At 36.7% G+C, this 22,903-nt stretch overlaps 3 protein-coding genes and 1 non-coding gene across 6 annotated transcripts; 2 read left to right on the top strand and 2 right to left on the bottom strand.

The window, feature by feature from the left end:
- The first annotated feature begins 254 nt into the window (after nt 1-254).
- Nucleotides 255-3,611, top strand: LOC116194522 (ethylene-responsive transcription factor RAP2-7-like). Its single transcript, XM_031523339.1, has 9 exons — nt 255-1,158; nt 1,424-1,449; nt 1,553-1,583; nt 1,687-1,774; nt 1,872-2,017; nt 2,124-2,227; nt 2,375-2,508; nt 2,590-2,676; nt 3,095-3,611. Exons 1-9 carry the CDS (start codon nt 569-571, stop codon nt 3,395-3,397), a joined length of 1,509 nt encoding a protein of 502 aa, XP_031379199.1. The 5' UTR covers nt 255-568; the 3' UTR covers nt 3,398-3,611.
- Nucleotides 3,612-10,458: 6,847 nt separating this feature from the next.
- LOC116195259 lies at nt 10,459-13,152 on the bottom strand. Its single transcript, XM_031524312.1, has 2 exons — nt 11,807-13,152; nt 10,459-10,967 (listed from the first exon to the last, which is right to left on the bottom strand). Exons 1-2 carry the CDS (start codon nt 12,991-12,993, stop codon nt 10,661-10,663), a joined length of 1,494 nt encoding a protein of 497 aa, XP_031380172.1. The 5' UTR covers nt 12,994-13,152; the 3' UTR covers nt 10,459-10,660.
- Nucleotides 13,153-17,702: 4,550 nt separating this feature from the next.
- LOC116194509 lies at nt 17,703-21,216 on the top strand. Of its 3 annotated transcripts, XM_031523322.1 has the most exons (7): nt 17,703-17,981; nt 19,049-19,394; nt 19,854-19,971; nt 20,101-20,213; nt 20,434-20,703; nt 20,846-20,857; nt 20,943-21,216. In XM_031523322.1, exons 2-5 carry the CDS (start codon nt 19,051-19,053, stop codon nt 20,558-20,560), a joined length of 702 nt encoding a protein of 233 aa, XP_031379182.1. In that variant the 5' UTR covers nt 17,703-17,981; nt 19,049-19,050; the 3' UTR covers nt 20,561-20,703; nt 20,846-20,857; nt 20,943-21,216. The 3 variants fall into 3 exon arrangements, 2 of the variants coding, with proteins under 2 accessions (XP_031379182.1, XP_031379183.1); XM_031523323.1 differs by lacking the exon at nt 20,846-20,857; XR_004154447.1 differs by lacking the exons at nt 19,049-19,394; nt 19,854-19,971; nt 20,101-20,213; ... (1 more) ...; nt 20,846-20,857; nt 20,943-21,216 and adding an exon at nt 18,412-18,674 and having other exon boundaries at nt 17,707-17,981.
- A 191-nt stretch (nt 21,217-21,407) lies between these two features.
- LOC116198274 lies at nt 21,408-21,603 on the bottom strand. The gene has a single exon (XR_004155217.1). It is a non-coding gene; the product is annotated as a U2 spliceosomal RNA (small nuclear RNA).
- Between the last annotated feature and the right edge of the window lie 1,300 nt (nt 21,604-22,903).

The raw sequence follows: 22,903 nt of genomic DNA, 5'->3' as shown, positions 1-22,903 counted from the left end.
ATATTTATCATGAAAGTCTCGTGTAATGTACCGGCAAGAAAATCTAGGACATATATATAGTAGACATTAGAGGAATAACATAGGATATATAGGTGTAAGGTTTTACCCGAGGGAAGGGGCAAGTGTTAGGAATACCCCCTTCCTCATTTAACACGTCCTCTCTCTCCCTCTCTCTCTCTCTCTCTCTCTCTCTCTCTAATCTATTTACCGATCGACTAAATAAGTACTCTCTTCCCTGACCCAAACTCACTCTTCCTTATTACTCACTCATCTGCCTCTCCTCCCCTCCTCCCCTGTCTGATCTCCCTCTCTGTCCTTCTCTTCTCTCTCTCTCTCTCTCTCTCTCTCCCCCCTCCCTCTCCCACTCCCTCTGAACTCAGAGCCATTTCTTCTGCTGCACGCGCCAGCCTTCGGTGCCACTCCCTTCCATTAATCCATCATTACTATGCAGCTGGGCAGCTGCTCCTCATAGCAAAGGCTCGAGCTTTTTGCTTCTCTCTACCCACTTGGGCATTGAAGAAGGCCATCACTCGATCGTCACCTATCAACTCTCGGAGCAGAGCCAGAGATGTTGGATCTCAATGTCGAGATCATCTCGAGGGACTCGTCGTCCTGCTGCGATAACCAGGTCCTCGTAATGGCCGTCAAGGAGGAGGAGGAGGAGCTCATAGGAGGCAAAGGAGGAGATCAGGAGGACGAAGAAGAGGAGGAGCATTCCGCCGGGACCTCGGAGTCCTCCTCCGTGGTCAACGCCGATGAGTCCCCGGCCAATGCTGGGGATGAGAACTCCTCCAGCGGTGCAGTTGGGCGCTTCATCTTCGATGTCTTCAAGAAGGAGGAGGACGAGAGCTATCCGTCGGAGCTCTTAACCCGGCAGCTCTTCCCTGCGCCAGGTGGAGGGCCGGAGGAACCCGGGTTTGGACCGCTCCCGGCTGCTGCCGACACCCCCCCAAGGCCGCAGTGGCTGAACCTGTCGTTTGGAAGTGGCGGCAGCGGTGGACAGCCGGGCGGGCCTCTGCTGGCTGGGGAGCTGAGGAATTTCCAGCCCCAGAGGCAACAGCAGGTCAGGAAGAGCCGCCGGGGGCCGCGGTCCCGGAGCTCACAGTATCGCGGAGTCACCTTCTACCGGCGGACCGGCCGGTGGGAATCACATATATGGTATGTATGTGTATTCCGTGTCTACGAATTCTTAATCTGCAATTGGATGATTGAACGTACCATTTCATGATCAACCTGAAATCAAGCAGTTCTATTATTGAATCACGATCCGACCTGAAATCACGTGGATTAGTGCCTTAGCTTATATAGCACTTACTTTTATCTAATTATGGAAATGAAATCTCAATTAATTTTTCTCTCCAAATTTTTTGGAGTCAATTGGATAATCTCATGACTCAATTACTTTTTCTTTTATTAATCGCAGGGACTGTGGAAAACAAGTTTACTTAGGTAAAATAATCCTAATTTTCCACGAAGAATGTGATATCAATTTCTGTAATTTTTTCTTTTTAAATTCTTTTGGGACTCTTATCGATTGGATTGTTTTTCATAGGTGGGTTTGATACTGCATATGCAGCAGCAAGGTATTGTCTTTCTGTTCTGATTGGGAATTTCTGCAAATGATTTGTTTTGCCATGTAGTTTTTATCCTAAACTACCTGGTCGCTTTCGTCCTTGTGATTTCCAGAGCGTATGATCGGGCGGCCATAAAGTTCCGAGGAGTTGATGCGGATATAAATTTCAGTATAAGCGATTACGAGCAAGACATGAAACAGGTAAAACCGACGAGAGGAATAATTACTTTTCTGTTCCCCTATTTTGCTGGTCGATTTCGGTGATCACTGACACTGTGCTTTGATCTATCTGAGGCAGATGGGGAACTTGACAAAGGAGGAATTTGTGCACATCCTCCGTCGACAGAGCACTGGTGTCTCGAGAGGGAGCTCGAAGTATCGAGGCATGGCGCTGCAAAAGTGCGGGCGGTGGGACAGTAGAGTGGGCCAATTCTTGGGGAAAAAGTGATTAGCATCTGATCAACAACTCCGTATTCTCCGCTTGATATATATATATATATATATATTTGGTTTTGGTTGGTTATTTCTGAAAGAATGATCTGATCAACAGGCCTCATGACAAGGTGATTATACAGTACAATGGTGGAGAAGGCGTGAACAACCTCGATCATGGTGGTGACGAGCGCGAGATCATTATGGATGCCACCGGTGAAGGTACTACTAAGATCTTTTATCGGCTTCTAGCTCTCTGCAATTGTTTCTATGTAAATTACATGAACCGTAATCTACCGAAAAAATACATGATTCTTAGTGGAACACACGAAAAGCAGTCTAAAATGACCATTTCGTATGTCTTGTTAGGCAGTGGAGGCCACAATCTTGATCTCAACCTGGGAATGGCCCTGCCTTCGAGTGATTCAAAGAAGGTTAAAGTCGGGGGGAACTACCGCGTCAACTATATCGACTGTGAGGCGCCCAGTCTAGAAATACCTACAGTATGGACCTCACATCGAGCCTCTCGTGCCTAAGCTATATGGACCGTCAAAGTCGAAATAATTGCGTTACAATTTTTTCAGGTTGACTGCTCCAACACTGTTTCTGCACCTAACAAGCATCTTCCCAGTTGGCCTGCTATGTACCCTTTTCTCTTACCAAGCTCGGAGGTAATTAATAACTCTCTCTTCTTTCCACATGTGACCCTCAAATTAACATCAGAACATCCATCTACATCGGCTATTGTTCATTGATTCGGCATAGCCAAGCCCTGCCCAAAATCAAGACCGAACGGAGTCTTGTGATTGGCATTGGCTCTAGAGCCAAGTGATAGTTTAACTAAGCCTAGTAAAAAGTAAAAACGCAATTGAGTTTATGAGTGAACTATCACGTAGACATGTATGAAAATGGCTTTCTTGATATATACTTCGGTTCTTCTGAATCAGTGCTATGAGTCAGTAGTTAGCAGTTGAAAGCCTCGTTTTCGTGACCTGAATATCGTAATTCTAAATTCATGTATTGGTATCTTGCAATTTTGCAAAGGTACGTAAATAGATTGATTGGATTCATGCTCAACTATTTTGGCAGGGGAAGGCAATGGAGAAGAGGAGGGCAGAGGCTCCAGCAAGCCCGAACATTGGGTGGCAAATACCGATTAATGGAAACTTCGGGGGCACATCTGCAGGCCCATTAATGCCACTCATGTTCACATCAAGCAATGCAGCATCATCAGGATTCTCTTCTCCTTCCTCCTCCAATTCCTCATCCACTCATCACCATCTTCACAAGCTCCCTGCAGCCCCACAAAACCCTAATCCACAGCTCCTCATAAAGCCTGGCTCCAATATTAATAATAACAACCCTTTCCCTTTCTTCACTTTCAGGAGCTGAAATTACTCAACCATATGATAAAAAACCATTCTATATATTGAATTGCCTTGGGGTGAAATATATATATTGTATGGTGCATCAATTGATGCCATACTCTTTGCCATACTCTTTGGCAATTTGTATTGTATATGTAGATAAATGTGATACACATACACATAATTTGCTCAAGAAAACCCAACTAATCAATAAGTGTTTGTTATATTTTCTCATCCCACATTTTATTCTTGGAGCAAGTATCATACATACAAATTTCTCTCTTCGATTTAGTTTGAGCAGGGTCCGAGAGGCTGCTGAGACAAATAATCCAATGAGCTGACTCCATTCGGGTGTATATAATTGATTAGTTGAATTGTCAAGTTAGCCAAGCATGCATATAAACGTGAGATCTCATGTGAATATATATCAAATGACTCCTCAAAGCTCCCAAAACGTTTGGTGACATACTATGAAAGGGGGGGAAAATGTCGGAGGAGCAATGCTCTAAGTCCCTATATATATATATATATATATATAATTTATAAACATTATATACCTTTCGTTATTATTTTATATTCTTAATGAAATCACAAGATACTTCCAGTCTATTTGACTAAGACTAACTTTCGCTCTAACATCTAGTTGTCACAGCCAAAAATGCTTTGATTGGTATCACTTGTCACAGTCTATTTGACTAAGCCTATAATAGCGTAACTATCTCGTGGTTTTTATATTATTTGGTAACTAATCCTCCTTTTTTCGATTACAAAGAGACCCAAAGCCTAAAACAATGAAAGAAAAATCCTAAGTAACTGATAAAGGGCCACAATAATCCTACTAGATATTGAATCTGTGACTGCTAGGTCAACGGGGGATGGCGTGCGTCATCCTCATCTTCAATTTATATAAGGGTTTTTACCCCAAATGACCCATGATTTACGCATTTCGTCAAATCTATCATATGTTTTTTTATCAGATATATTTCATGGTTTACATTTTGCTCGAAATCTATCCCGTCGTTTTTGTTGTCCATTAATAAAACGGTAGTAGGCTCCAAATTTATGCCATGGTTTCAATTTTTGGAAAAATCTATCATATGATTTTAATTATTTCCTAAAAACTGTCACATGTTTTAAATTTTTTCTCAGATCTATCCCGAATAAAAGGTGTTACTGTAGCAAAACCGTTAGATGTTGACAGAAATATAACGGCGGAATAGATTTGAAACAAAATGTAAACCATGGGATATAGCTGATAAAAAAAATGTATATGATAGATTTGACAAAACGAGTAAACCATGAGCCATTGGAGTAAAAATCTCATTTAAATATGAATGACAAAATTGTCTTTAGAGCAATATAATACTCTTAACTAACACAACTAAAATATCTCATATTAATTACTTGAAAGGAAAAAAAAAAAGTCATTGAAAGACTAAATTGAATTTGGTGAATAAGCCGTGAATAAGCCGAGAACCAAAAAAAAAAAAACATAAACTAGACGAAGGCTGGCGCTTATGCATGGGGCTAGAACTATTGGGATGACAAAATAATCGATTATCACCGTTGGAATGGTCATATATTTAACATAAATTAGAATAATTGATTTGAGAACTGTGTCTATTAAATAATCTAACATATAAAATTTATATGTTTATTTAGTACATAACTGAAATTGCACAATTAATTGACCGTCATATATAAATTTTAAATTATGTGGTCGCTTGTAAGTAATAGTGCAATAGAACATGAATAGCATCAACGAACAACCCAACATATTCCATAATATTTCTTTGGTCATACAACTACTATTTATGCATGGTAAACAATCACTTAATTAGACCCAGTGAAAACATCAATAAACCACTTTACCTTTATCAAAATACCACAAACTTGCAAAATAAAAATAAGAACATTGGAGATATCTGTTGCCTCCAACTAACGAAATCAAAAGTGGTTAAAAAAATTTAGGAGGCCAAATTCTAACATCATCATCTTACAATTATCTGGATTTCGCTGCCACTGCAAAGGTGATCTGACAATAATATGTCCGAATTATGATTATTTAGAGAAAAACTAATCTCGTCTAGTAGCAAAAGAGATATACGTCCGTTTTTTCAAACTTCCTTGTATTACAGACTTTTGGACTTCTGTAAGTTATGAATAATTTGGACTTAAGGGCTTTTGAAATTTCATCTATCACTAACTTCTCAACTTTCTTAATTTAGGGGACTCGTGGGATTCATAGGTTGAGAATAGTAAAGTCACTCAACCATAATCTAGTTCACCCTATGTGATATTTTTCTATGCGTTGTCTTGGTTGTTATTATCATATATAGAAATATATATATGCCGAGCACATAAAAATGGGATTTAACTTCCCTATGGAGGCTTCTTAAAAGGGAGTATTTATGGAGGCCAATGACAGCGTGTCATGTCGCAGATTGTCGGGTAATTATTAGTGACAAAATAATAAGAAACTTATTAAATAATAAAAAAATTATTATTTAATAAGAAACTTATTATTTTGAAAAGATGCTCACTAATAATAAAAAAATTATTCTCTTGTGAGAAACTTATTATTTTGAATAAAATAAGACTTTTGTTAAAAAAAACGAGTTATTTTACTAAATAATAAGAAACTTAGGCCTTGTTTGGAAATAATTCAACTCCATTCCAACTGTATATATATATATATATATATAATCGAGTTATAATAGTAAGGTGGTGGAAGAAAATAAAAAAGGTATTGATTGTATTGTTGAATTATGAGAAAAAATACTGAATAGTTGAGATAATTTAGTATTAAAAAGTAGTTATGATAAAAAAATTGAAAAAAAAAAGTAATAATTGTATTGTTGAATTAAAGATAAGTGAAGTTAAAGAGAGTAGAGTAAAAAAAATTACTCTAAAATCAGACAAGACCTTATTTTTCTAGGTGCATCCGTAGAACCCACCTTTTAAGGAGCCTCATACTTTAACACTCATAAAATTTAAACCCGTTTCAAACACTGATGTCGGCCCAGCTAAAAGAGCAAAGGTGATATATATACAGTTGTTTTCATCCTTTTCCCCTATAGAGAGGGCAACATGATTATATCGGCCCAAAATCATTGGAAATTTGGGAAGAGTTATGCCTGAGGCCCAGCCCATGCACAAAAACAACTGCTCCTCATAGTAAAGTAAATATTAAAATTCATAAGAACGGGTGATTATAGCGTGAAATGTTGGGGTTCGACCAAAGGAAAATGGAGAAAAGGGTTATTATATCGTACTTTCAATGGTAGTGTTGATTTTTCACAGGCGGCTCTCATAAAAAATATGTCGAGTATTGGTTAATCTGGAAAGAGTTTTTGCCCAAAGGATATTTTGATTGAAAAAAGATCCATATGATATTCTGATCACGTTTCCTGACGAGAAAGTAATCGGCATTGCTGAATGAAAGCGAAGAATGCAACCGGCGTCGATTTTGGCAATTTGGAGTACTTGCTGTGTAAGTTTCTGAACAAAGCACGAAATGATGAATTATGACTATGAAGATGAAGAGGTTTTTCTTTTTTCCCCCCTCCTTTTGGGTTACAAGATGCAGAGGTTATTTGAGTAAATTCTGAACTCCTAATAATTGGTCAATCATAATTAATTGCAAACAGATTCATATTTCTTTGTTGAAAATTAAATAGTAATATGTCATCCAGTGCTCATTTTATGCGAGCAAGATTAAATCATCTCGTGAGTCCATTAAAGAGAGGATGTTGTATGATTGCCTCGATTTTAACAGTGTTACGAGTTTCTAGTTTATAAGGAGGGACGACATATAATTGACACATTTAATTATATGAGTCACCTGTGACAAATAGAGATCCAGAATGTATAGGTATTAACGACCTTAAATACACACACACACACACACACATACATATATACATATATATATATATATATATTGCGTGCAGATTGCAATTACATTGAAAATATTCATTGATGAAAAGAATAGTTCCCGTAAATCTTACAAGATTTAGCAATTATTCCCTGATTAACTTTAGCATTTTGAAAAATAATAAAATTTTAGAGTAAATATTGAACACAATAGAGTTGAAATTGACTTGCCAATGGTTAAAAATTTTAAATGAGTGACCATGATCAATTACTCTTAATTGGAGTTAGAAAGAAGAGTTATCAAATCACACAAATTAGAAAGAAGTTATCAAATCACAAAGATATAGCACGAGGAAGCAATTTTAGATCTAAATTAATATCGAGGGCTTGTGTCTTAAGAAAAACTAATAAAAAAATCATGACTTACATAAGATTAACCTCCATAGGATGAATTGCGGATCCAACACCACAAACAATGGAAGCATTTGATTTGATTTTTTTTTATTTTGACTAGCGAATTAATTTAGGTAATAAAACCTATTATATATTTGCCTTAAGCATTATAAATTTTAAAATTTAATGATAAATTTAGATATGCCTATAATTTTACTTGGGCTAAATTTGAAATATTTTAAGTATAGCAATCTACACTCAAGACTCAGTGTGGCTTGGTCCTTGTTAATACCTACCTACATGTTACAGCAAGACGTCATACTACGTTTTTCTTTCCTTTTTTTTTAAGGGTAAATTACAAAAAAAAAAACTTAAATGAAAAAGTATTGTTGAATTATGAGAAAAAATATGAAAAATAATGAATAGTTGAGAGAATTTAGTATTAAAAATTGAATTGAATAATTAAAAAAAGTGAAGAAAAATGAAAAAGTAATAATTGTATTATTAACTTTTGTTGTATAATAAGTAGAGTTAAATTGGAGTTAAAATTTTAAAAACCGATCCTAAAATTAAACTTATAATAAACATTTGAACTAAAAATATTAAATATATTACGATGGCTCGATACGATGGAAAAAAGACTCGTGAGTCAATTGACTCAATTCTTTTTCCTCTCTTTCCCTTTCACATAAAAGAGCACTCGATCTTTTTGTATTTTACCCTCTCTCTCTCTCTCTCTCTCTCTCTCTCTCTCTCTCTCTCTCTCTCTCCTCAACTCTTCTACAAACTTTTTGCACAAAAAAAAAACTTCCGTCTTCTTTCTTACACCTCATTTCTCTTGTTCCTACAATTTTTAGGTGACTTCTCTGTTCTCTCTTTAATCTGCAACATAACTCTATCTACCATGCTATAATAATTAGTTTTGAGCTCTACAATTTGAAGCCAATATATGATTAATTTTTTAGGATTTCACAGTTTTATAGATTTCTCACCCGATTTGTTAATGAATAAGCCTTAATTAATATACGATATTAATGCAATTTTTTACTATTTCAAAGTTCTTACACGAACTATTTTATATTAAATTCCTCAAAACATGAAATTTAAAGTCTTCGCTTATCTTCTTATTTGCGGTATCTTGGTATATTTGCTATGAATTCGGAATTATCTAAATAATATTTCTTCATATCGGGTGGAACAAATGCAACTATTGCCTTTCGGGTCCTAGATTGCCACTGAGTTAACGTTAAGGAAAACATTGGCCTGATGCCGGAAGCATAGCACTACAAGAAATCTAAAGTTATTGGGACAGACAAATTGAGACGGAATTTGTTCCATCTCAAATATAGACGGAATTATAGATAGATTTGGAACATAAGCATTTGAGACAGAGATTGAGACAAAATTTTCATCTCAATTCGTTTGCAATGCTAAATTTACCAATGGTCCCCGTCTCTATGGGTGGTATAGAGACATAATAGAGACAGATTTTGACATCCCTATTGCTTAGATTTCTTGTAATGTAGGCTGGGTAACGCTATGCAATCAGAACTAACGAAAATGTCCTTGGGCCAACACGAAGAACAGCATCATCCTGGGAAATGTCTTGGCCAATGCAAATTGGCATTCAACCATACCCATCTTGCCTGACTGATCTGGGGACATTTTGGCCGCTGTAGGTCTGGGCCACTAGCACACCGAGCGTGGGTCTATAACCCACTCTGGGAAAATGGTACATTAGCGCAGCACAACCGAGCGAAACTGGTTAGCGTATCGGCCTAGCTCAATCTCATGTCAAAATAACCTTGCCTTGCCCCAACACAAGGTCATTCGATACTATGTTACGTAGTAAAACATGCTAGCTTGCTACCCCATGCATTTTGGGGTGATATGAACTTAATACCGTGATAGTGCCTGCTAGGCATTGGCCTAGCTAATTGAAGTTGGAATTCGTGGTAATCCATATCTGAGCTAAGCTATAGACAAAATGCAGCATAGGCACCAGCAAATGTCCGTCCCTTTCGCTAGTCATCAAAGTATCGTTACAGGTGCAAACCGTGAACATATGAGAGAATCAAGCAGATTCTATGGCAAAACTTTTATTGCAATGGACTGGACCGTTGTTGCTTATTGATCTTTTTCTTGCTCAACTCATTACTGACAGCAGAAAAGCGTGTGAATACGAGAGCTTTCAACAACAGCTAGCTAGCATCCTCAATCAATTATGGTGTCATGATTCGACTCAAAAAAGAAAAAGTTACAAATTTTTTTTTTTTTGGAAAAAAAGAGTTTCAGATTTTATCCTAACTGAATGCATGCTCAATCGGATGAGTCTCGCCGGTCCTCCGGTCTATATATATATTCACACACACAAATATATATATATATATATATATTTACATACATACATATATATATCAATCTCCATACTCTTATGTGATTATGCATGCTATGTGAACTACAAGAGGGCATGAAATTTTGATAATATCATTCTCTAATTAGTCATCTCTTATCTTATATTATATATATATAATGTGAACATAGATGCGAACTCAACCTTTTAGGTTTTCAGAGACTCTATATAATTATTTTGGACATTAAAAATGCGTACGCGCTGCCATTTTAATTACCTACTTACCCCTGCTGCCATGCCCTCAAATGGGTTCAGAGACAAAACTTACTATGTAGATTTGGATAGTAACGTTATATCTTTCTAATCATACTCATTTTTAAGTTACAAACTCAAAAGATGCATATTGATTATCATCATCATCATCATCATAATCATAAATAAAAGTAAAACTATAGATAAAGAGAGAGAGCAACTGAATTTATATATTAGAAACCTCATATACCTTAGCAGCAGAAACTATATGTTTTTACCAGCAACAGACATAAACTATATTTCTTCATGCATGTCATATGGTAGATATAATCCTTGTACGATTAAAAGCACACCCAAGAGAAGTACAAGGCATCCTTAACTTAAATTTTGCTCCCAAAATAGTTCTAAGAGGGATCAGATGTTTCCAAATTGAATTGGCACATATGGATTACGAGATGGTGCTCTGATCATATGAGATGGCGATACCGGCGACTGAGATAGAGGCGGGGATGGGGATGGACCTGGGGGTGACTTCGAGACCTTCCGTACATATTTTCGGGCCCACACATGCTTCCCATTGATAGAAAACTTTGCCTTGCTCCTCCCATTGAGCACGACATCAATGCTGGAGGCCGATCGCACCACAAGACGAGCATACAGAGCCTGCTCCGAAGGACTCACTTCTTGCATATGAATCGCTTCGAAGCAGTTGCCATATCTCCTGTAAAAGAACTGAAATACTATCAATATATCTATAATTATTATACGGTATACGTTTTTCTCAAATATGTACATTATACTTTTTGCTCGTGCTTTTGTACAGATATTTAGCATGCCATAGTTTTACTTAGATTAATATTTTTAGGATATTTCTAAATCTTTAACTTTATAATTGAACTATTTTCTTGCCGTAAATATGTACGTACAGATACCTAGATATGTATTCACATATTTATTAAGGTAAAAAAATGAAAAATAATCCATATAGAAAATTATCAATATTAAATATTTTTAATCATGAAAAGATTTCATAACATTTGTATGAATAACTCATAAATTACAGTTTCAAAATAGATAATTGTATTTTACAAATATTAATATAGAATAAATTTTTCGATAGAAATTTAAGAATATATTAAAGAAAAATATTTAGTGCATAATAATTATGCAAATTCTACTTTACTATATGTATATTGTAAATGTTTGTGTATATGTCATGGTATTAATGTGACAATTAAGATCACTATGTGCATGAAAAGATTAGAAAAGGCAAGAGAGACACCATCACAAATAGTTTTATAAAGTAAGTTATTAGATTTGAAATTTTTCATATAATATCCTATATAAATTTGAAATTATATTCCTTCCCAAAAAACTGAAACTATATATTATTATTAGATTATAATCTACCTGACATCATCTAGCAACAGTCGCATATATAAATATAAATATATATATATATATATTGTATTCAACCTATATATATATATATATTACGTAGCATTAAACTCTTTTTGGTATGCCATTAAACTCTAATATGAATGAGATAGACAGGGAGACCTCGTGAAGAAATCGCGGACTTCATTTTCTGAAAGTGGGTAACCTTTTGAGAATGTCAAGAATATAGTCCTCTCATCTTGAGGGACTTCTTCACAGAGCGCCCTCTCTTGATCACCACCACTTGCATCAAAAACCTCGAGGTGCAAGCGATTCAGCACCTCCGTGATCTCATCATCCAAGAATTCTCTGTGATCCTCAAGCTCGTACTCATGGGATGGCTTTGTGAGGAGATCTAAGAACCCTCCTTCCTTAACAAATGGCGGGGCACCAACTTGAGCAACATTACTTGAAGAGGATGTCGCGCCACCACTCGAAGTGGGAGGCATGGTCGGATTGGTGAAGCATGGAAATGGCAAGGGAAGATTCACCTGACGATTGTTGTAAGATGGACTAGGAGCGGCACGCGGAGGGGTATCCCGAGGGTTGCTGGTAAAGAAGCCGCTTCGAGGGCTAGGATTTGGGACATGGAAATTGGTACTAGGGCTAGGGTTTGGGACATTGAAGTTAGGACCAAGGTTAGGGTTTGGAAAATGGAAGTTGGAATGGGGGTTAAGGCTTGAGAATTGGAAGTGAGTATTGGGGTTCGGGTTTGGGACATGGAAATTGGTGTTGGGTTTATTGTTTGCAAAGTAGTTATTGTGATTGCTAGGGCGATTAGAAGTCTGAAGCCGCATCGCTTCTTGCATTATATCTGGGAAAGCCTTGAGGCACACGTCGTTCACTATCTTCAGGATGGCAGGTCCGATCTCAGCACGATTCTCATAGAAGAATCGGACGGAGAGAGGGGCGCCTGTGAGGCTTTGGGTCATGGGTATCTGCTGCTGATCGTTCTCAGGTGGGAAATCCTCGCACTCGATGCACATGAGGCACATCACAGCCTCATCTGCCAGGACATTGATCATGCTATCAGGGAACCCGAGCAGCAGGTTCACCAAGTTTCCCTTGTGGCAGCCCAGCCGCTCGAACCAGATCCACAGGGCCATCACGTGCATCGACCCCACAGGGTTCCGGTGGAGGTGGATGACGAGGCGGTTGTAGAGGGTGCGATCTATGTTGTGGAAGGCGTTGATCTCCTTCTGGGTTATCACAAACGGGGCCCAAGAAGCGGAAGCAGAGGGGGAAGGAGTACTGATGGGGAAGGCGGAGGATGCGGAAGAGGAGGAAGGGACGGGGTAAGTGATGGCCATTTCTTGCTATTGCTCTTGTAATTGAAACCAAAACCGAGAGACCGAGGTCGGGATTGAAGATGGCTGTGTGAAAGTGAAGAGGGATGAGTAGGATTTTATAGGACTGGTTGAGACCATCACCTTAGTGCTGTTTGGAAGGTGACTGTTGGTGTGGACTGTTCAAAATTGGATAGAAATGGGTAAATCTATGACGCAATTTTTCTCAATTAGTTTTTTTTTTCAATTTAATCTTCGTATTTATTGCTCGAAATTGTTCAAAAAGTGGCCAATTATGGTATGGGAGTTTCCCTCCTCCGTTTGTTCTTTTTCCTTCTTCCCCAGTAGATGCCATAAGGGTTTCGGGTGACGGTTGGCAAAAGGTCATTTGAGCGGTTTCACATATTCCCGCCATGCAAGAGAAAGTCACACCCCATGCAACCCTATCGGTGATGTATTTTTGTCAGTATATTTTTAATTTTTTTAATTTATTTTCAATTAAAATAAAGGGAAAAATCTTGAATGGAAATTCCAGTTTAATTTATTGCCTTATAAAGGATTGTGTCTTCTAGTGCATTTCGAGTTTGACTAGTGATGACAGTGCCGTTTGACACTCCTCTTCCTTCTTTATTATCTCTTAGTAAGTAGATTTGAGCGCCATAATTGAGATTTCAAAAAAACATTGCCCTCAGTGTGGTACAATTGGCAAACTACACAATTTATGAGGACAAACTTTACTTGCCCCATTATCTATTGTACGCATCTCATGATCTAATTCAAAAAATTATATTTTACAAAGTAGTATATAATTTTTTTTACATTAAACATTTACTGGAAAAGTAATAATTCATATCGCTATCAATTGTCGTTTTGTTCGTTGTAGAATCTACTCCTGCTTACGTAATGAATCAATGGTTAGATGACGTTATCATTCGTTACAAATACAGGCAATAAAAATCCCAGCTAACTGACTAACAGTCATACCGGTCTTTAGATAGACTAATTAACGAACATTCAAGCACCGATAATATTGTAACCGTTGATTAAATGAAATGTTGCTTAATTAAGTTGATCCATCTAAGAATGCAAGATGTCATTAGTGATCGATGAAAACTGCGTAGATGGATCCATGCCTTTTACTAATAACGGATAGTTTGTTATTATAGTTAGAGTTATCGGTGTCTGACAATATATTTGATTTGAGCCCATGTAGGCAGTTAAGGGCATTGACAATATATTTGATTTAGATATAGTCGGATTAATGTTATGCTCACTTGCATATTTCTTAGTTATCTGTGGTCCACTCAATTAAATCGATCTTCAAGATAAAACCAAACTTAGGGTGTCTCAATGTTTGTTTCAAGTTAATCAAAATTAGTGCTTAAAAGTTAGTTACAATTTAGTTATAAACGAAAATAAATGGAAGAAAGAGAGAAAGTTGAAAAATGAGGTTTGCTACTTAATCATTAAATAAAAAGCCACTTAATGAGTTAAGTAAAAATATTTGACTTAATGGAATAAGTCACTTTTCACTTGTTGGTACTATTTCTCATTCACAAAACATATCATCATCCTTATCATTTATCCACTCTTCATATTCATTTCTTTTCTTAACTAATTAAGCGCTTAATTTTTAAATGTTTAATTTATTAGTCAAGAAAAAGAATAATGCTTGTAGAAGCTCTTCGATTAAGCATTTTGGTTTTTCTTTCCCATGACAGAAATCCCAAACCGTAGATAGACTTAATATTTAATATTTATATTTAATTTTAAACAACAGAGAAGGTAGTTTCATGAAAGTTGCAAAATTCAAATTTACTTTTGAGCATAACAAAAGGTAGTTTCATGAATGTTCAATATCTCCTCGAATGGAAATAAAATGATTAATGAACATCTCCAAAAGCAATTATTACGCGGTTTAGGATAATTATGGCACAATAACCATTTTTGGGATGTCACATCATTCAACATTACATTGGTAGACCAAAACCCATTGATTGGATGTGAAACATTAACGCAAGCCTTCACATGAAACCAATGTTAGTTATGTAACATAGAGCCCATATATATGTCAGGGCAAATTATAAAAAAAAATCCAAATTTTATAAAATGTCTCAGTTTTGTCCTAAATTTTGTTTTGTAACAGAAAAAATCACAAATTTTCTAAAATATCTCAAAAATGACATCCGTTATAAATTCCGTCAATTTTTGCCTACGTGTGACCTACGTGGACTGTTAAGGGATCCACAAAGTTTAGGCAAAAATTGACGAAATTTATAACGGATGTCATTTTTGAGACAATTTAGAAAATTTATGATTTTTTCCGTTACAAAACAAAATTTAGGACAAAAATGAGACTTTTTACAAAATTTTGATTTTTTTTGAAAATTTTCCCTATATGTAATTAGATAATTTCTATTTATGATACTAATATTATTCTATTATTCATAAATTATTTGTGTCTATTAAAATAAGTCGATTAAGACACTTAGTAAATTATTCATTCTCAAGGAGTTGAAAATATGAGTGACGAAGTAATCGATATGTGTTTCTTATAACTGTTCAACACTATCATTTCAGATAAACTATCACTTATGTTTGTATCCATGATTAATATAGAGATATTAATGAAGATGGAGTAGTGAGTCTCATACTACTCGATACTAGTTATCGAAACAGACATGTGGACACTTATAAAGATAACTAACTCGAACGTCACACACAAATAAATCACATGGTATTTTACTATTATCAATAAATATTATTCGGATCGTATTAATGCATATAACTCTTACACCTGAGATGTCACAATCATCTCATGCATGGATAGCTAGGATTTGCTCATGTTTATATACTTCTATTAAGCATGGGTATTGGGCAAACAATGTTCCTAGTTAGTTATGTATGGATGTACATGACCAGTCGAGACGAAATTAATTGACTTGAGTAAACGGATAAAGATCCTACTGGTATGAGGTTCCAATCATTTGATTTTTCGATTTTCTCTAATGAAATTTTCTATGTGCTTTTATATTATTCCTACCTTTTTTTCGATGTTATTAAAACCAGATCGGATGCTAAACCGGTAGAGGTATGGGTTCACGGATTTATGAGTCCAACCGGAAATTCGATGGGTCGGATCGCACGTTTAATGAAATAATAAATAAGGCATACAAAATTAAGAAAGACTATGATATATTAAATATATACACAATAATTCAAATAATTGAAATAATGAATGAAAGAAAGTTTTATTAGTGAAGTTATTTCTTCCTTTGTTATGCTTAAAAGTTAAAAAGATAAAGAATGATCAAAATGAAACAAATATAATTATTGCCTAAATGGTTAAAAGGCTAGGCATGTGACTCTCAGGGAGGTTAAGGTCCTTAATTCAAATCTTCATGCATGCAATTTAATTTTTCAATAAAAGAAAACTTATAGAACCGGCCGGTTTGTATGGGTTCAGTCAAAAACCGCTCCATTCACTATGGATAAGTAATAAAAAATTGTTTATAAGTGAGAAACAATTAGACTGTTATGTGCCTAATTTATCACTTACATGCATTTTTATTAAGTATTATTCATTCAAATAGCTTAGCAGCACCCATCTAATATTTGCTGGGCCCTCATGGTAAAAGGAGGGGAGAAGAAAAAACCTCCTAGTTAGTTACAGCAAATGTAATCTCTTGGATGTTTTTAATGTTTTTTTTTGGGAAAATTACAGTAAATGGCTCGTGGTTTACGCGTTTTGTCAAATCTATTATATGATTTTTTGGTCAAATATATCTCATGATTTATATTTTGCTTGAAATCTATCACGTCGTTTTTGTTGTTCATACGTTAGTAGGCTCCAAATCTATCCCATGATTTCAATTTTGTCTCAAATCTATCGAATGATTTTAATTATTTCCTCAAAATTATCCCATGATTTTAATTTTTTTCTCAAATTTATCTCGGATAAAAGGAGTTACTGTAGCAAAACCGTTAGACGTTGACGGAGATACAACGGCGGGATAGATTTGAAGTAAAATGTAAAGCATGGATATAGCTGACAAAAAAAAGTATGAGATAGATTTGACAAAACGCGTAAATTATTGGTAATTTGGGGTAAAAAAAAAATTGGGTCATGTTGGTAATAACAGCCGATGGCCCACCCATGCCGGATTCGTGCACTTATGCTAGAATTGGACTTGACCAAGACTTCGGTTCGGTCTTAGGCCAAAATATTGGCCCTACCCAGCCTGTCCCAGGGGTATGGAGTTTTCCATTTCCAGGAGTTGCACGGGCAAACAGTTTTCCATTTCCTGGAGTTGCCGATCTGATCTCAATTTTTAGAGATATTGAATTAATATCGACAATAGTCGAACTGGACTGGTATCAAACAGGACTGCCACGTGATGATGATCCATTGCAAATTAAGAGAAGCATAACACACCGATATCGAACTGGACTAACACGTAATGATAAAGCGTCCTAGTCCCAAAAAATATAGCGGGAATTATGCATTTTTTAAAAGATTTTCAAACACTTTCTTCATTTTTATTAATTTTTTTAAATAGATGGGTTTAGATATGGATCTGAGGCACGAAATAGGCCCATGACTCCAAGGGGAATGTCCGGTAGGTCTCCAAGTTGATAAAAATGCAACAAGTTGGAGGACTTTATCAAACTAAATCAAAGTATAAGGACTTCATTGCACAAATATAAAGACAATATGTACTTTTTATAAGATATAGACAACCCTGCCCATGTCCATCTTCCTCCGACAGCCACTTGCCGCCTGCCGTTGTCGTCTTCTTCTCCAGTCCACCTCTCACGGTCCTCGCAACATAACAATGGATTTCTTCAGTTCACAGGGTGAAGTCCATCCCCTCCCCCGAGCTCCATGATCGCTTCTTCCCCAGTAGCTTCGCGGTCCTCAGCGTAGAATCTGAAGACAGAATCTGAGCCTGCCGGAGGTTCACATTGGAATCGATCAGTCTCAATCTCATATGCGTCCTGGATTATAGAAGGTTGCTTTCCTTCTCTATTCTGTATTGTACGCCTGATTTCCTCCATCTTTGCCCTCCATGGTGATTGCTGGTCCGAAAATTCACTGAGTTTGATTTCATGATTTGCTCATTGACTTGCTGTGTTGATAAAGTGCTGAGAATGATCTACTTACAAAGTTGTGACTTTTACAAGGGTAACTGACTGTTCATGTAATATGATTTTCAATCCATTATAAACTTACCGGTGTTATGATTTTGAGTCCATGTTTCCATTACGCGGACAAGGGTAACTGACTGTTCATGTAATATGATTTTCAATGCATTATAAACTTTCTGGTGTTAAAGTTGATTCGATGTTTCCATTATGTGGACCATTCCATCATCCAGTTTTACTTGGAAACTCAGACTTTGGCTACCCTGCTTTACTTAGTCTTCTGTCTTTGATTTTCAGTGTAGAAGAACACTAATGAACAGTACGGGATTTCTTTTCAGCAATGGCATTGTTTCGCCGACCCCCGAAGTCCCTCCTGTTTCTTCCTTCCCCGAATCCCATCCTGTTTCTTTGGCATCACAGATACTTGTTGGGTTTAAGCAAAAAATCCATGTAAAATAATTAAGTGGGTTGTTTTGACTGTCTGCTGCATGCCCCAGCATTGGTGAATTCCTTGCAAGCGGAGTAATTGGTTATGAGCTTTGACCAATTACTCAAATGGGTATAGAAAATGCACATCTGTGTTTTGTGAATGTGCATCCATATCGAGGATATGTTAGGGTGGTGATCATGGTTGTTCGTGATGGTCTCTATGAGTTCAGCTCCATGGGTTATGCCAAGTTTATAATTATATCAAATGAAACGCGATACTAATGTCCGCATAAAAGGATGCTTTGACTAATATGAGAAATGAGTAGAATTGTTGAACAATGAATGAAATAATGAAATTGAATAGTATTTCAATAATATCGTTGTTAAAATTGCATTATCGCTTGATTCCGGCGTTTATCAGTTGGGCCTAGATCACATGCAACAAGAATATGTGTTGTATTAGTCTTACTTGTATTAAATTCTAACTCAACTAAAATTGGATTAGGTATGTATACTACCACTCGAACTCACAACAATGCCTCGTGTGTATCACCCCAGTTTGACCCGATTATTCGGTGCTTGGTCAATGAATCCATGAGCAAAGTGACCCCTGTCGTGACCAAGGACACAAATATTGCGCATGATTGGGCCATCACAATTCTTATTTGTGGGAATACTGACAAGTTGACTGGAACCGTGACTTTAGATGAAGAGAAGCTTTCCAAGGCACTTGATGTTTATATTCATGTTGGCTCGTATATTCCAATGATATTCGGTACCAATGGAGCCCAATTGGCTTTGGTTGGGCGAGGAAGGATTATTGCAGCTGCAAAGCATTCAGACTGGTTAAGGTCAGTAATAATCCCACTTAATTATATTAATGGGCCCATGACTATCAGTCAATTTTTGAGAAGATTAGAGGAGACTTTCTGTTAGAGTACGACACTCTTTTCTTGGCCAAAGTAAGAAGACATTCATTGAGTCTCTGTTTAATTAGCAAAAGTACGAGGAAGCAAAATTTTTTAGTTTATATCGGGTACTAACCTTCGTTGCCACTGGAAATGAGCCTAGACTTCATTGTCTGTTATTTCAAAACTTCAGCAACGTAAAGTATCATCACATAAAAAACTACCATAAAAAGGATTTCACCAGTAAGGTGTTTCATTTAAATATTATCCAGATTGTAAACACTTTTCAGGGAACAAAATCATGCTTGTCTTGTAAAGAGGGGTTTTTTCTTCGAATACCTTATACCGTTTCTGTTACCTCAGAATCATCATGCTGAGATTTTTTTTTAATATTCGAGGCAGGGGAAGGAAGTATGTGGAGCAGTTGAGGCCTCCTTCAGTGAATGAGTTACTGCTGTCAAATGATGGTGATCATATACTCGAAGGATCAGTGACCGACTTCTTTGTTGTGACCCAGAGGGTAGGCATTTAGTAAATTTGCTAACTGCTTTGTCATAGATTTCATCTCCATGAACGCAAGCTTTTGAACTGTAAGAATGGACTCTTCTTCTGTGGATCTTTTTCCCTTACTTCTCCCCTCTTTTGGCAGGGCGAAAAATCTGCCGATGTAAAGGAAAGCACCTACTCTTCTTTTGAAGTACAGACTGCTCCCCTTGGTGATGGAGTTCTATCCTGCTGTTATATAAGGCAACTAGTCATTGAGTAGGGACTCTTAAGCTAAAATTGCACGATACCTTTTTTGTTTTTCCTGTACTTTTCGTTACTATTTTAGTCTTGAAGTTACTAAATTAACTACATAAAAGAGCGTTCATGACAAGCAAAATAAAATGGGTCAAGATACGTGTGAAGGTAATCAAAACCATCATAAACTTTTAATGGTGCTCATACAACTAATCGAAGTTGTAATTCCCTGTATTTGTAGAGTATGCTTGGAAAAGGGAATACCGGTCAGAGAAGTTGCACCTTCGTGGTCGATGCGCGAATGGCGGGAAGAGGCCTTTGTCACAAGTCAACTTCATTGTTTAAGGAGAGATCACTCATGGCATTGACTATTTTAATTTTGATGATCATGGTTGCGGTAGCTGCGGGCAGCTTGCGCCTTCTGCAGCATGTGGAAAGCGCTCCGAACAATTGGGACCCATCAGAATCAAGAAGCTGGAATGAGATAGAATGGGAGGAGAAGCTCTTGAAGGTGCGTCCCATCATTCACCAGTTTTTAGGCTCTTCAGATTCTTGACTCGATCGAATTGTTCCGGTCTTAACAGTTTTTTTTTTTTGTTCCATTTTCCGATTAAATCACGGTGGCCCCGGGATGATCACTACAATAATTCCAGTAAAATTTATCAGTATGATCATCTTTCCTTCTTTTTTACCATTTGTTAGCAAGCCTGACGACGCAATGAACCACCTCTTTTTTTCTTTTATGAGCAGGAGGAGGTCATGGTGAAGGCATTTTCCGACGGTTACTCGATGACCCGTAAACTCTGGTGTGTAACTACATCGAGACAGTGGGAATCCACCTGCATGTATCCTACAGAAGATTAAAAACAGGATCAAAACATGTCAGTAACCAAGGAATTTTACGGCGTGGTTGTATTCAATGACATGATTGAACAAGAAAACTAACTGAGTTTCGATTATATGAAAGATTTGCTTAGTAAAATCCAGTTCATGACTTGAAGTGACAAGGTATGTTATTATGGTACCGACTCTGTCATCTCTGATCACGAATAATTTGACCTTTTCTCGTCATTCAATTCCAATACATTCATTTGTTACGTGTAAATAATATTCCAATCCACTCATCCAAGACAAATAAACATATGAAACCGAACTTAATGGTCAAGAACCCATGGCCGCAAAATGGGCCAACCTGAGAAGCTTGGACTAGATTTGGAGGGGTGCGCCAGGCCCGAGCAGTAGTGCAACGCCTGGGCGACGCTCGAGAGCCCCAGCAGCAAGCTACTGTGATGGGCCCTCCCCCTAAAAAAATTAATTTAATATCATGTGGGCCATTGGCCCACGTATCAGATATTAAACTGATAAGAACAGATACTACACTTGATCTTAGCCAAAAGGCCGAGAAAGGTATGCTTGACTTCATGCCCAGGCCCATCCCTTTATAGCTCTGCTACTACCGCCCCGAGGCTTGAGCCTCCGGTGTGGGATTGGTGCAAGTGCTGCTCAGACAGGGAAACGCCGACGTTTTTTTGTTTCTCTTGCTCAAGGTTAAGGCGGCAGAGGACGTTGTCGTTTTTGTGCACTTGCGTGGATCTTCATCGCCAATTGACAGCATAGTTTTTAATCACTAATTAAATAAAAACAAATTGAGAGTCGTATATAGTATATACCATCACAGCTAACATATTCATCTTTAGTAAATGATCCAAACACGTATGTGACAGTGGTCAAAATTAGTGGTTTGTGTCCTCGACTTTAGATCCAACCATGGGCAGCCAGGCCTCCAAACTACGATCTCTATAGAGAATTGATGATGGCTTAAACGCGTTTACAGCAAGTCTTGAAACCCGCGTTTTGCGCGAGCTCTAATAGTTGTTCGAATTTTCAACGATTCACAAAAACACAATTTTTATGAGTTACAAGCTTATTAAAACAACGTTCAAATTATACAAAACGTGAACTAAAAAATGGTTAAGGGTGATTTACCGTCTATGTGATCATGAACTAAAAGTAACATAAAATTACCTTTTATAGTTACTTTTCATCTCAAATTTATAACAATTCGGAACACAATTCTGATAAGAATATCTTTACCGACTTATTAGAGCATGTTCGGATCATATGAAATGTGAATTAAGAATTGGTTATGGGTAATTTTTACTGTTTATGTGATCATGAACTAAAAAAAAATGTAAATTTATTTATTATTATTATTTTTTAACAGATTTTCATAGGAAAATGCAAAATTAATTAGTAATTGTGAAAATTCATGTTCATATTAGATAACGGAGAATCGAAGAGTGTCAAACAATGAGAATGCGGGTAAAGCCTGGGTGGAAGGCTCTCGTAAATTAAATGAAGGACTCACGTTTGCAAAATCTTACTTTAATTATATACAGAAAAATAAAAAATAAAAAAGTCCTGATAGTATCGCGTGGTTTTCTCATAAAATCACTTAAGACCAACTTTGTTATATCGAAACTTTCCCATAAAAAATGATTAAGAAAATTGTATATAGAGTCACTTATTGATTTAGGCATACAAAATTCAAGTAACCCTTAATAGGAAAAAGTTATGTTAATAGTTAAATTAAAAACTATATTAAAAAGAATATAAAATATGTTAAATTTAATAAGAAAATAGACATTTATCTAATTTTATATAACTCTATATATCCCTAGTATGAAAGTTGTCTAAAGTTCAGTGAATTA

This window comes from Punica granatum, chromosome 2 (assembly GCF_007655135.1).
Source record: "Punica granatum isolate Tunisia-2019 chromosome 2, ASM765513v2, whole genome shotgun sequence".
Lineage (NCBI taxonomy): Eukaryota > Viridiplantae > Streptophyta > Magnoliopsida > Myrtales > Lythraceae > Punica > Punica granatum.
This window is presented reverse-complemented; position numbering and strand designations above follow the sequence as displayed.